The 12,639-nt window shown below is 41.9% G+C and overlaps 1 protein-coding gene across 5 annotated transcripts in view; it reads right to left on the bottom strand.

Moving 5' to 3' along the window:
* LOC103148352 (DNA (cytosine-5)-methyltransferase 3A-like) overlaps nucleotides 1-12,639 on the bottom strand; it is a 41,593-nt gene that overhangs the window by 10,697 nt on the left and 18,257 nt on the right. For 4 of the 5 annotated variants that reach the window (XM_007567070.2, XM_016679129.1, XM_016679130.1 and 1 more), the window contains 2 exons: nucleotides 10,501-10,547; nucleotides 8,337-8,483 (listed from right to left, as the gene is read on the bottom strand). In XM_007567070.2, coding sequence (XP_007567132.1) covers nucleotides 8,337-8,483; nucleotides 10,501-10,547 — 194 coding nt within the window. The remainder of the gene's footprint in view (nucleotides 1-8,336; nucleotides 8,484-10,500; nucleotides 10,548-12,639) is intronic. The other variant, XM_016679132.1, reaches the window with a different exon arrangement.

Raw genomic sequence — 12,639 nt, 5'->3', positions numbered from 1 at the left:
TGGAAGTAAATCTGTTCAAATGTGCAAAACACCTGAGACCGAGGAAAGACTTTCACCTTTCACCTAAATTGAGCTGCGGATCTCTGGAAAGACTTGAAAATGGATCTTCACAGTTGCTCTCCATCCGGTCTGACTAAGGTTGAGCTATATAGCGATCACCAGATGTTTCAAGCTGGTAGAGACATTAACAAAAGCAGCGTATGCAGAGGCCGTACGGCGTCCCGGAACGGAGCTGGGAGTCCGTGACATTGAATCGGTGGGTCAATCAGAGAAGGACAAGGCGCAGGCGAGACGAAAGCCTCTGGCAGCAAATCCTCGACAGCTGCGCCCGTTTCTGATGTCTCTTTCTCAAACAAACGCGGCGCTGGATTCAAACGGACAGGCATGTCCACTTTCTGCTCGCTGTCTCCATTTCCTCTATGTGCGCGCAGATCCGCATATGTCAACACGTGCTGATCACACTATATGCTTCATGCGAGAGCGCCGGGGCACAGCTGTGCTTATTTCCCTCCAGAGTTTTTCAGTTTCTCAGGATTCACATGATATCAATCTCCAGAGGTTCCACAGCCGGAGAGAGAGAGAGAGACAGAGAGAGAGAGAGAGACAGAGAGAGAGAGAGAGTACACCGGGATCCGCTTCTCGTCTTCTTCCCCAGTGACTCGTAAACAATAGTGCCTTTAAGAGGACAGGGTGCCTTGGGTGAGTGGGGAGGGGTTTGCCTCAGAAGAGTAGAAACATGTGCTGTTCAATCAAGAAGCTCAGCTGCGGTTTATAAATATCTGTGCTGCAGCGCCGGGTGAGTGGTTCAAAGCCCTCGGCCGTACGCGATAGGCCACTTGGCTCCTGAGTCGCTGCTCTCCATCCTGCTCGGATCTGTAGTTCCAGGTGGTTAAAAAGAAAAAAAATATAAATATACAAAAACGAACACATGGCAGCTAGCTTGGAAGAAAACAATCAGAAGCAGAATCTGCTATCATTCCTGGCAAATTGTTGACGCTTACTGGGTGATGCTGGTGATTTTTTTTTTAGTTCACTTAGCATAACGCTGGCTTTCTCTCTCTCTCTGTCTCTCTCTCTCTCTCTCTCTCTCTCTCTGTCTCTCTCTCTCTCTCTCTCTCTCTTTTTCTGAGTTTTCTTCTCATTAGAAACTAGATCTGTTTCCACTAACCTTACAATTACTCCAATTTTAGTGACGAAAATCAATTTTGCCAAATGGAACCACGGAAATGTCAAAAAACCTCAAGTTTTTTGATGAAAAGCTTTTTGTGCTTCTATTTGAAACTTTGTCAATATTCTGCTAATGTAAACAAAAGCACAATTTCCCTATTGCTGTGTTTCCAAGAAATGAAAAACGCAATTAAACTCACACATGAATCAGTTTTATTTTTTTTCATGAGATAAGTCATTAAAATGATTCTCCTGTTACTTCCTGTGAAAAACGTGTTTCCATTGCAGTTTTACGAAATAAAACTTTTTTTTTCATTTAAAAAAACAAAATAAAAAAAACTCCTCATCGTAGTGAAAAATTAGAGTTTTTTCAAAATCGCCGTGTTTCTGCTAAGCCGATTTATGGCTGAAATGTCCAATTGGAAAGTGTAGCTAATGAGGTTTTTTTTTTTTTTGGCTGTGTATTTTGCAAAAACTGCAATGGAAACACTTCGTTCGCATCACACAAGTCATTTGGTCAAAAACCAGGTAACACTACTGGTGGAAAAAATCCTGGATGAGGATGATGTCGCTGCATGTTTTTTTTGGTTTTTTTTAACGATTTATCCAATGAGCAAACTCATTGTTCACATGTGACTTTAACTGCGTTCCTTATTTAACGGGAACACCGCAATCGCAAAGTTGTGGTCAGGGGAACATCAGCAAAGTTTTGCATGGAAACACAGTTAGTGACACTGAGCACACAACTTTGGGGGGAGAACACAAAGTATAGTGGCTATAAGAAGCAGATATTTGTCTCTGGACTTCTTCTCAGTGGTAAATGCCCCCTTTCAAGGGCCTCACAGTGTGTGTGCGCCGCTTTATGAGCGAGACAGGCCCTCCGAGTCTAAAAGGGGGGGCAAATAGAAAAGGAGGTAGAGGAGATAACACAATGCGGTCTTTATCATTTACACATGCCTGCCTGTCACCGACACCTCAGAAACACCAGCGCTTTACGCCTCCTGTCAGAACGGCGCCGGAGACGAGCAGCACATGCGCAGGCCGCAGCGCTGCAAACACGAGACGAAAGCAAACCGGGGGTCGAAGAAACTGGCACGACTTCCTCGTTAAAACGCAGAAGTTTAACGCGGAGGACTGCGATTACGCGGCTTTTGTTTTGAACAGGAGCCGCGCATGTTGCAGGTCTCTGGCAGGGTGTAGAGACATGTTGGTTGAACAACGGCAGATCATCTGACTCAGAAGCCGTGCAGAATGATACCCCGAGGGTTCAAAGGGTGACGGAGTGCAACGGGAGGCAGAAATCACCCACAACACACACACACACACACACACGCACGCACACACACGCACACACACCAGTCTCAACGTATGTGTGGAAATAATACTTAGCACCTATAATGTGAGCTGTAACGCTCACATTAGCGCCACGGTTACAGTAAACGGCTAAACATCAGTTGTTTAATTAGGCTGTTAACTTTATAAGGGAAACTTTAAATCTTAAAGAGTCGGAGACTCACAGGAGTGGTTGCTAGGATACAAATAGTCTTGCCTGCAAGTAAAACGATTATTGCATAAATTTATTAATAATATTTTTCACAAACTTAAATTAAGGTTGAAGAACATGCACAGTAGGATGTAACGAAAGATAAAAAAAAAAAAAAGAAGAGGAGTAAATTTAGCTTTCGGTTTGCATTTTTTCTCAACCAACCACTGAGACTTTAAAACAACACAAAGCTTTCGACCTCTGCAGTTTCTCATGCACAGCGAGCAGGAAATACCCGGCGAGGACTGCTGGCGTAACTGTTTGATGGCTCACACGCCGAGATATGCCTGTAGTTAAAAGACCTCAACTCCTCTGCCTGGCAAAGTGGGAACTAACGATAAAAAGGCTCCTGATTTTCTGTTTGACAGTCCCTGACTTGAAGCAAGCAGGTCAGAAAATCAAAAACTCCACTGGTTATCCAATCAGTGAACACGCCGTACCTAAATACAATGAGGTAATGCTGAAAACACTCTTCGTTGTTCAAGTCGTTAATGAGGAAGGATGACTTAAAATGATCATCTAGGCATCAGTGAGGTCAGAGGAAAGCGCAGTGATGTAAGCAGATACTGAAAAAGGAACGTCTTTTTATTACATCTGTGGTTTACGCAGGCGGAGAGAGAGAGCAAAACTGCTGGCAGATAACAGGAAGGCTGAAAACCTTACAGCAAATACATCTGCATTGTGTAGTGAGTGTACACAAGCAGAATTGTTTTCCTTTTCTGACAAGATACGAGGTTTTCAAATGATAAAACCCTGTAGATAGTTCCAACGTGACGACCTACATCTGGGTGCTCTGACGCCATCTTGATAGTACGGAAACAGCTTCACTTCATTGATCACACGTAAGAGATCACCAAGATCTCTTACGTGTGATCACCCTTAAATGCTGTTGGATTTAAGGGTGTAAAAACAAAGGTAAAGTTCTCATTGCATCCCGCGAAGGTGAGCAAACGTTGCTACTAAGCATCGAGTGTCAACGAGCACAGCTGGCCTAATGTCTAATATGGCACAAACTTTCTGTAAAGATATTTTTAAGAATAACCAAAAGTTAGTTAAAAGTGTATTGAACACATTGCTGCAAGCAATTTATTTTGTAGGTAAACCTGCAGACTTGTATCACAGATCTATTTGCAACAAGTATGAAATGTAGCTATAAAACGTAGACGTGCAAATGTACGTAGTGTTTTTTCTGGACTATAAGTCACTCCGGAGTATCAGTAGCATAGATACAAGAAATGTGTCATGAAGTAGAAAAACACATATACAAGTCGCTGTGGTCAATAAGTTGCAAGGTAAGGTAATTTTATTTATATAGCACATTTTCAGCAACAAGGCAGTTCAAACTATGGAAAATCTGTAGTTTGTAATGTGTGGTACATGCATTTCTTCTTGCTGCAACATGTGCTGCTTGAACAAAACAAGGAAAATCTAAATTATACTCAGATTTTTGGCTGTACTTCAGCGCGTGCAATTACTGCTACAATCAGACAACGTTAATAAGCAGTACATTAAATTTACATTCAAACTGCTTGTGACTAGGCATCACGCATAACAAGTAAAAGAGAAGGAGGTAAAAGAGAAATTCAGGCCTCGTTTCATCCTCGTCACATCATCCTCATCCTCAAAGTATGGCTCTCGGTAAACACACATGATTTGTTAACTATTTTCAAACTGAACTGGTTCTCTCAAAGAGCAGAAAAAGCCTTTAAAAAACTAATTTACACTTTGGTAATGTCGGTGGTAATGCTATGATGTTTACCGGTATCCTACCAAGATGGCGCATTTCAGGGGTAACTCACTTCCCGTCTATTTTTCCTCTCTTTTGGTGTAACATCGCCTCTGCTTCTACTATAAATAATTAAAAGCAAGTTACAGAAGTAACATTTGAGAGAGAGAGAAAAAAAAAATCAGCGTTCTGTTTCTTTTTCATTTTTGCTAAAGAGTAATCAGCACAGGCAGGTCAAATCTTTACAGACATCAAAAATCAAAAATTGGCCACATTCTGATCAGTGCGGCAAAACGACTCTAACATGTCCCAGTTAAAAAGTCATGCTGGCACTAAAAATAGTCCTTTTGAAAATTAGATTTCATCAAAAATCCTGTTCTTACCAGTTTGTTCTACGTGCCAAAATGAGCCATTCTGACATTTTTCTCAGCATATATTTCTCATAGGAGCAACTTTTCCTTTTTTCTTTTTTATAAGCCAGCAGCTTTTTTTCCCCAAACATGGCCAAAAGCCTGCGCTCCCTTCCTCATTTAAAGAGGCAGGTTCCCTTTAAGCCATGCCGCACAGATGGTCCACAACAACTCTCGCGGAAATACCTTATGTCAGCATATTCTCAGTGCGAGCAGGCTGCTCAGAAACACACACCATCGCCATGTGCCACCAAACAAACAATGCAGGTCCACATACCCATACATGCCAGCGTGCTAACCTCATAATCCAGTGTGGGGCTTAGGTTTGTTCACCCCCACACTTGGGGTGGAAGAAGAAAGAGGAAAAAAAAGAGAGAAAAAAAAAAAAGGCATGAACATTTCTTTGTCTGGGAAGTTCAGGGTCAGGTGATTGCTAAGGCGGTTCTGGTTGGCTAGACGCAACTTGCAAATGTTGGGGGGCCAGCACGGCTGAGTATTTGCAGAAACCTCATCTTCACCCTCACATCCACAGCACAAAGTTCACTTCGGTAGCTGCGGGGGGAGGGGTGCGGAGAAATGGAAGGAAATGAAAAGGGAGAGAAGGAGAAGTTCTCACTGTAACACGTAAAAATAAAAAAGTAAAGTGCAACCCTCTAAAGCACCACGCTGTCCGTGCTGCAGGAGTACGCGACGGTAAGATCCCCCGCAGCGGAGAAGATGGCTTTGATGGCAAAGCGAAGCCGCATTTATGCAAATCTCATAAAAGTTTGCAAAGTGCTGGATAAGAAAAAAAAAAAAAAAAAGCGTAGTGGCAGTCAAAGCCTCTCTGTGCTTCGCTTTCAGGAAAATCCACCTTAAAGCGCTTTAAATGCACTTGACTCTTACTTTAGAGCGTTTTGTTTGCAGGGGCCTGACGCGTCCTGCTAATTTGGCAATATTTTTTCCCCTGGAGACACTTTGACCTCTGACCTACTTTGACCACTACTGGCAAAAAAACCAGAACAGATTCAGCTGATTCCTTTAACTCATATACAGGAATTATATTTGTGTTTTCCAAACGAACAAATGATTTGGGATTATTGTGTGTGACAGCGTTGCACTCGCTCAGTTTTCTTTCTATTTACTTACTTAAAAGTTACATACGACTTTTAATCAACAATCTTTTAAGTAACTGGAACTTTGTGCCGTATTTTGTGTCGATGTTTAATATTTTTCTGAATCTAGTTATTGCTTTGGGAATCCTGCAAGCCTCACTAATGACACTGTAGTTATTTAAAAACATTTTCTTCCAACTAGGATTTTAAGGCAACAAATTAACTTCCAATAGTCTGTTATTAATTAAACTTTATTACCAGATCAGGGATTTCATGCAATGAAGAGAAAGATACTCAAAATGTATTCAACTCAATGCAATAATACCAGTTACTATAAAGGTAGAGGTATAGTGCCTTTCAAAAGTATTTGTATTCCTCTAACTATTTATATTTTATTATGTTAAAACCACTCTGGGGCCTTCACAATAAAAGCTTTATCCATACTGAGATTAAATTAAACAGAAGTAGGCTCTATTTTACAATAGTTGATTTTCATGGAAATAGTTGATTTTCAGGGGGGTCGTCCTGCCTCAAGTGGAGGAGTTTAAGTATCTGGGGATCTTGTTCACGAATGAGGGAAGAAGGGAGCGGGAGATCGACAGGGGGATTGGCGCAGCATCTGCCGTAAAGCGGGCGCTGTACCGGTCCGTCGTGGTGAAGAGAGAGCCGAGTCAAAATGCGAAGCTTTCGATTTATCGGTTGATCTACGTTCCCACCGTCATCTATGGTCATGAGCTTTCGGTCATGACCGAAAGAACGAGATCATGGATACAAGCAGCCGAAATGGGTTTCCTCCGCAGGGTGGCTGGGCTCTCCCTTAGAGATAGGGTGAGAAGCTCGGTCATCCGGGAGGGACTCAGAGTAGAGCCGCTGCTCCTCCACGTCGAGAGGAGCCAGTTGAGGCTCGGGCATCTGGTCAGGATGCCTCCTGGACGCCTCTGGTGAGGTGTTCCGGGCACGTCCCACCGGGAGGAGGCCCCGAGGAAGACCCAGGACATGCTGGAGGGACTGTGTCTCTCGGCTGGCCTGGGAACGCCTTGGGGTTCCCCCGGAGGAGCTGGAAGAAGTGGCTGGGGAGAGGGAAGTCTGGGCCTCCCTTCTGAAGCTGCTGCCCCCGCGACCCGACCCCGGATAAGCGGCAGAAAATGGATGGATGGATGATTTTCATGTTTTATTAGGAAGAAGTTTAGAGAACCTTTCTTCCATTGTACAAATAAATGCTACGTTTTGATGTTCTACTACAGGAAACTCCAGTAAAAATCCATTTGGGTTGGTGGCTGTAAGATGGCAAAACGCGGAAATGTTTGAAGGCTTTTCGAGGAGCTGTATTCGAAAACATAAATGTGGTCTGTTGCTTTATAAATTACATTTTTGTCATAACTTGCTTGATGATTTCGTGAAAGAAGCGCCGTTTCGCCAGAAAGTCTTGTTTTGCCCCATTTCCAGCTCCAGTCTGATGTACAAACACATTTCTGTTTGCTTTCTTAAGCCGATGACTAAAAACAGACGAGCCTGTCTGCACGAGCCAACGAAGATGGAAATATCTGCGGGAGCGTAATGAAACTCAGCCACACAATAGCAGTGATGATAACCAGTCCTGATGACAGGCTAATCTGACTCAGTTATTCTTGATTTCAAGTTTATTTGCAGAGTGCCAATTCAAATCACGCTACATAAATTTAGACAACTTAAAAGAAAAACAAGTGAAAGTGTAAAAGGTATTTCACAAGAACAGTAACTAAAATCCAGTATCAACTTTAACTCATTATTCAAACTGATTTCAAGTCATTTACTTGCAGCAATCTCTCATACTGAGCATGTACGCAGCAACAGTGGGGAGGAAAAACTCCACTTTAACAAGAAGAAACCTTCAGCAGAACCAGAACCAGAGATTCAGTGTTTGAGAAGACAGAGCAGATCTGACTGAACTGAGCTCAACTCATTTTAATTCAACTCAACTTATTCAACTCGACTTGGTTTAATTCAACTCATCTCAGACTCTAGCAACAACCACAACAACAACAGAAACATTGCATGTTGGGACCAGCTTTATTACCGTTCACTCGGTTCTGGAGTGAGACATCAAAAGCACGGGGAACAGAGTAAATCTACATTTTATGTTTTCAGCAGGGAAGTATGAACCAGATGTGACCCACACAGATGGATGTAATTCCTCCTCCCCCGCTCGTACGAAAGACAAGAACAAAGCAATGAAAAGCAGAAGCCAAACTGGGGAAATTTCACTGAAATAAATGGTACCTTCATGAAATATCAAATGACACACCAAATACACTTGGTCATACTTGGTCATGGGTTCGCCAGGGGTCCTAGCTTGAGTCAACGCTTGCCTCTGACCCTGCGGTCAGCGGCGGCTGGTTTACAGCCAGGGTACTCACCTCCATCTTCCACTTGGCCATCAACTCCTCCCTGGTCCGCTTGCTAATGTAATAAGGGTCACCAGCCTGGAAGGTTATTCTGGGCATTGGCCTCTGTCGAAGGCTGATCTCCCAACCAACTCCCCTTCGTAGCCTGCCTCGACCTCCCTGTTTAAGGTACGAGAGAAACAAATTAGCTACTTGGTTTTGTTTTTTTCTTTTGAGTCGATGTTAAGAATCGTAGCAAAATTGCGCGTCTAGCCGGTCGTCGTCTTTCCCGTGAGACGTTTCTGTTTGAAATGGGTAGTTTGGTGATTTGACTAGTTAATTTCGTAAAGGGAGGTCACAGCGTCTAATAACTTCAAAAACACCGGAACAAGCTTTCCTGAGATGCTTCCAAGTGTATTTGATATTTCAAATCTATACACCATTAGGTACCATTTCTTTCACCAGTTCAAAGAGAGAAGAAGCCATTTTCTGTTTCTGGATTTCTGGCGCAGACGATCTCCAGTCAAAAGCAAACAGCATTGAAGAATGTGCTGTGCATAATTTTTTTTATTGATTTCCTTCTGAAAACCTGCATGGAAAGGCCTCTACCGTCTGCTGTTTTTATTAGAGCGCAAGAGTGGAAAGTCAATCTAAGCAAATCTTTAAATAAGAAACATATTTGGTCCTTTGTTGTAGAGGCTTGAGTCCAATTGGAATAACTAGTTGCCAGGAGCGTGTAAGTTTATACTGATGCTAAATTACCAAAACAAGTCGGACCACCCCACCGTTCTCCGACTAACAAGTACCAAACTCTTCCGCTGCAGGTTTTTCCAAGCTGCAGTTTATCTCTTTTTGACCAGCTTCGCGGTTTGCATGTGCAAATATTTATTATTCTCCACGAGGCACTTGTTGTACCTCGTTGTGATTCTGACTCCGTGGTGTGTTAGTTTTGACAGTACTGGAGTTTTACAGGAAGCTAATATTAGATAATCTGAATAAAAATCTAAAAGGGACACAACATCCATTCTGTTTGGTGTACAGAGTCAAATATTTTCAAGTAAAAAACCCAACCGCGTTACTAGTATGTTAGCATATTTATGACTTCATCGAGTTCAGAGTCAGTAGGTTTGATCTAACTCATATGAAACGAGTCAACATTGCCTTCAAACCGTAGGGTTGTTAGCAAACATTAAAAAACTGATTCCAGATACATAAACTCTATAAAGATTTGATTGGACAACGTGAGCCGAGCTCTGTCAGACCGAACCGAAACCAAAGAGCCGAGCTCATCTAAACTACATGGTTGGTGTTTAGGTTGGCTTCACTTCTTGGTCCAACTGATTAACAGTGAATAATACATCCAAACAAACAAAAGAATGACTTCACAAGAGGAGATTTAACACTTGGGAATGGCTTTGCCAGAATTAAGGAATTTCAACAAAGCAGGACAATAACAGAGGACAATTAACAAGCAGGTTGCTGCAGCTTTTTGTAATTATTTTTCTCCCAGTGGTCTTTTTTTTCTTCTTTTTTTCAGCTGAATTGTAGATGATGTCACGTTTAAATAAGTGGAGACAGTTTTGAAGCGATAGATCATGGTCTCGTTTTTACACATAGCAGACTGCGTTCACTTTTGAGCGTCACTGCACGTTATTTTTAGAAGACGTCATGTTTTGATGAGAATAAACCGTGTCACATGTGAGCAATGTGAACGACCAAAAAAATAAAGAGACGTTTGGTTTTTTTCTACTGAGTTGTGCATGTTTCAAGAGTTTGTGCGCTAATGTGATGCTAATGTCAGCGTTAGCAACTAGCAACAGGTGTTTGATACTTTAGCCACACAAACCAAAATGATCCTGAGCAAGTTAGACCTTGTGGCTGCATGTCAGTAATTTCCAGGACAACCGGCAATGGATGTGAACACTTTGCAGGAGAATTTAAGAATAATTCATAGTTAATTTCTATGTTTGTTTTTTTTCCACTCTATGCGTTATATATAGTGTACAGACGTAAGAGTGGCACTAATCATTTGTCCATAACTCTGCGAGAATATTAAGTATTTTATGTATTCGTGGCAAAATCAATCAAACAAAACCGCACCGTATTTTGTTGAAACATCCAAAGACCATTTGAACAACTCTGACCTCACAAAACGAGGATTCAACCCTTATTCGACACAACAGCACAGAAATCTTACCTCGGTCTTGATTGCGTCACACCCGTCGTCTTCCTTGTGCTCCACATCTAGAGAGAAGACAGTGACACAATGGATGACCTGAATCATTCACCGAAGAGAGTAAAATCCCATTAACAGCCACTAAATTTGTGCAAAACTCATCGCTTTTTACTGATTGATAATCCATGACACGTTAATGAATCGCAGGCTTCATTTTTATCGCATCAAAAAGCATTTGCTCTAAATAAAGCTAAATCGATAAAACCCTAGACAGCTGGCGGCTGAGGGAGTCGAATAAATCCAAATTGTGGTTCTGAAAAAACTGGACTAGAGGAGCTTGAGCTCTCAGGTGCTACATGAGGAAACAGTGGAGTCACGAAGGTCTGGATTCGCTGCCCAGGTTCTGATGAGTGTAGAAAGTGGCCAAGTTTACTTTGGCCACAGTTTATCATCCGGCCCGATGTTTTCCTTTCATGAAACACAGAGCCAGCTGCTATTAGCCCAAGCTGTTGACATTGAGTCATAAAGTCTACAACATATTGTTTCACATCTGTGATTTGGTGGGTGTATATGTCCCTCCTAGAAGACCTCAAAACCTGAACTGAATCAGAACAGAGTAAAGTTTCTGGGAAGTCTTTCCATGAAACTGCTTGTAAAACGTCCTACTACTGAAAATTTCAACAGACGTTATAAAGCTGGTAGACTTCCTCCACCAGCTGAAATAAAGATTATAGTTTCAGTTCAGGCAATGTGACACCACAGCAAGCAAAAAATAAATAAACAAATAAATAAATAAATAAAACATTTAGAAAAACTGCAACACAGTCATAGTGAGAAATAGGTTTCAGTCAATTATCATGGTAACTTTAGCCAAAACTGATATTGACCTGAGCAATGTTTTTCAATACAAACAATTAAAAAAAAAGCTAATTTTAGTTTATTTTTCATGTATTTTCATTCACAATCTGCTAGGTATTATGCATATTTTTTATACATATGAATATTTCTCTCTTTGAAAACGTTTTATATTTTTTACTCCTTCTAAAACTTATAAATAGGCATAAAATGGAGGATTTTTAGCAACAAAACCAAGTTTGTTGCTAAAACTTGGTTTTGTTTTTTTTTACCTCCAAATTTTCTTTAGGAGGTATAAAGCAATATTTTCTTGAAGGTTCATGTAGGTTTTGCATCTCATGACAAATATGTTCTTTAACAGAAGCAAACGTGAACAGAGACTGCTCTAGAGCGTAGAAACTGCTGTTTTAGTAATACTGAGTTAACCATGGTAAACACTAAGAAGACTGCTAACCCTAAGCTTTAAAAAATACCTAATGCAGTTTTTATATCTCATAGTTCTGAAAGTTCAATCCAAATCAGCTAAAATTGATTTCGGTACAAAAAGAAAAAACTGGGCGCATTATTCTAATCGGTGCAGCTCGAGTAAAGTTTGACCGATAAACAGATCAAACAGCCCTCATTCGTCCACAGGTGAATGAATGATGCAGAGGACGGTTTGCGATGTTATCGGCGCCACGCACCGGAAGAACTGGGCGCAGATACACGCTCAGAGGAAGTTGCACAACCTGAAGTGAGAACTTCAGCAGCCGAGTAAAGCAGACAAAAATAGCCCAGCGTCAAGGGGCCCTCAAACCGCAGTCTAATAAAACTGACTCAAGCACAGTAAACGCTCCAGTTGGACTTCCCTCCAACTTGGCCATGATTTCAGATGTCTGCAATAACAGCACGTGCGTGTTATTTATTCCTGAAAAGCATTGTTTGTCTGAGTCTAACCAAGCGCTGACGGAGTTCAACAGAGAGTGATGATGACCGAAACACTAGCGCGGCTGTCGTGATTAATGAACGTTTTTTTTCTTTTTCTCTGTCTCACAATCAGATCACAACACGAGGAAGCCAAATTTAGCTTTATCACAGAAGCGCCTGCCAACATATCTGGTATTAGTTTCGCAGTGCTTCTCAAAGTCCCCAGGCTCTTTGATACCGCATTACCCCTGCTGCACAACACACACGACTTATGAAGCAGCTGGCTCTGAAATTAGCAAGATGGCACAGAATGAGTAAACAGTTGACGCTAAAGCACTGTGTTGGCACTTGAGCCCCCAAGAGGGGGGTGGGGGGGGTTGCGGGGGGTTGGGGGGGGGA

The sequence above is a fragment of the Poecilia formosa genome, unplaced genomic scaffold (assembly GCF_000485575.1).
Source record: "Poecilia formosa unplaced genomic scaffold, Poecilia_formosa-5.1.2 Scaffold203, whole genome shotgun sequence".
Taxonomy (NCBI): Eukaryota; Metazoa; Chordata; class Actinopteri; order Cyprinodontiformes; family Poeciliidae; genus Poecilia; species Poecilia formosa.
This window is presented reverse-complemented; position numbering and strand designations above follow the sequence as displayed.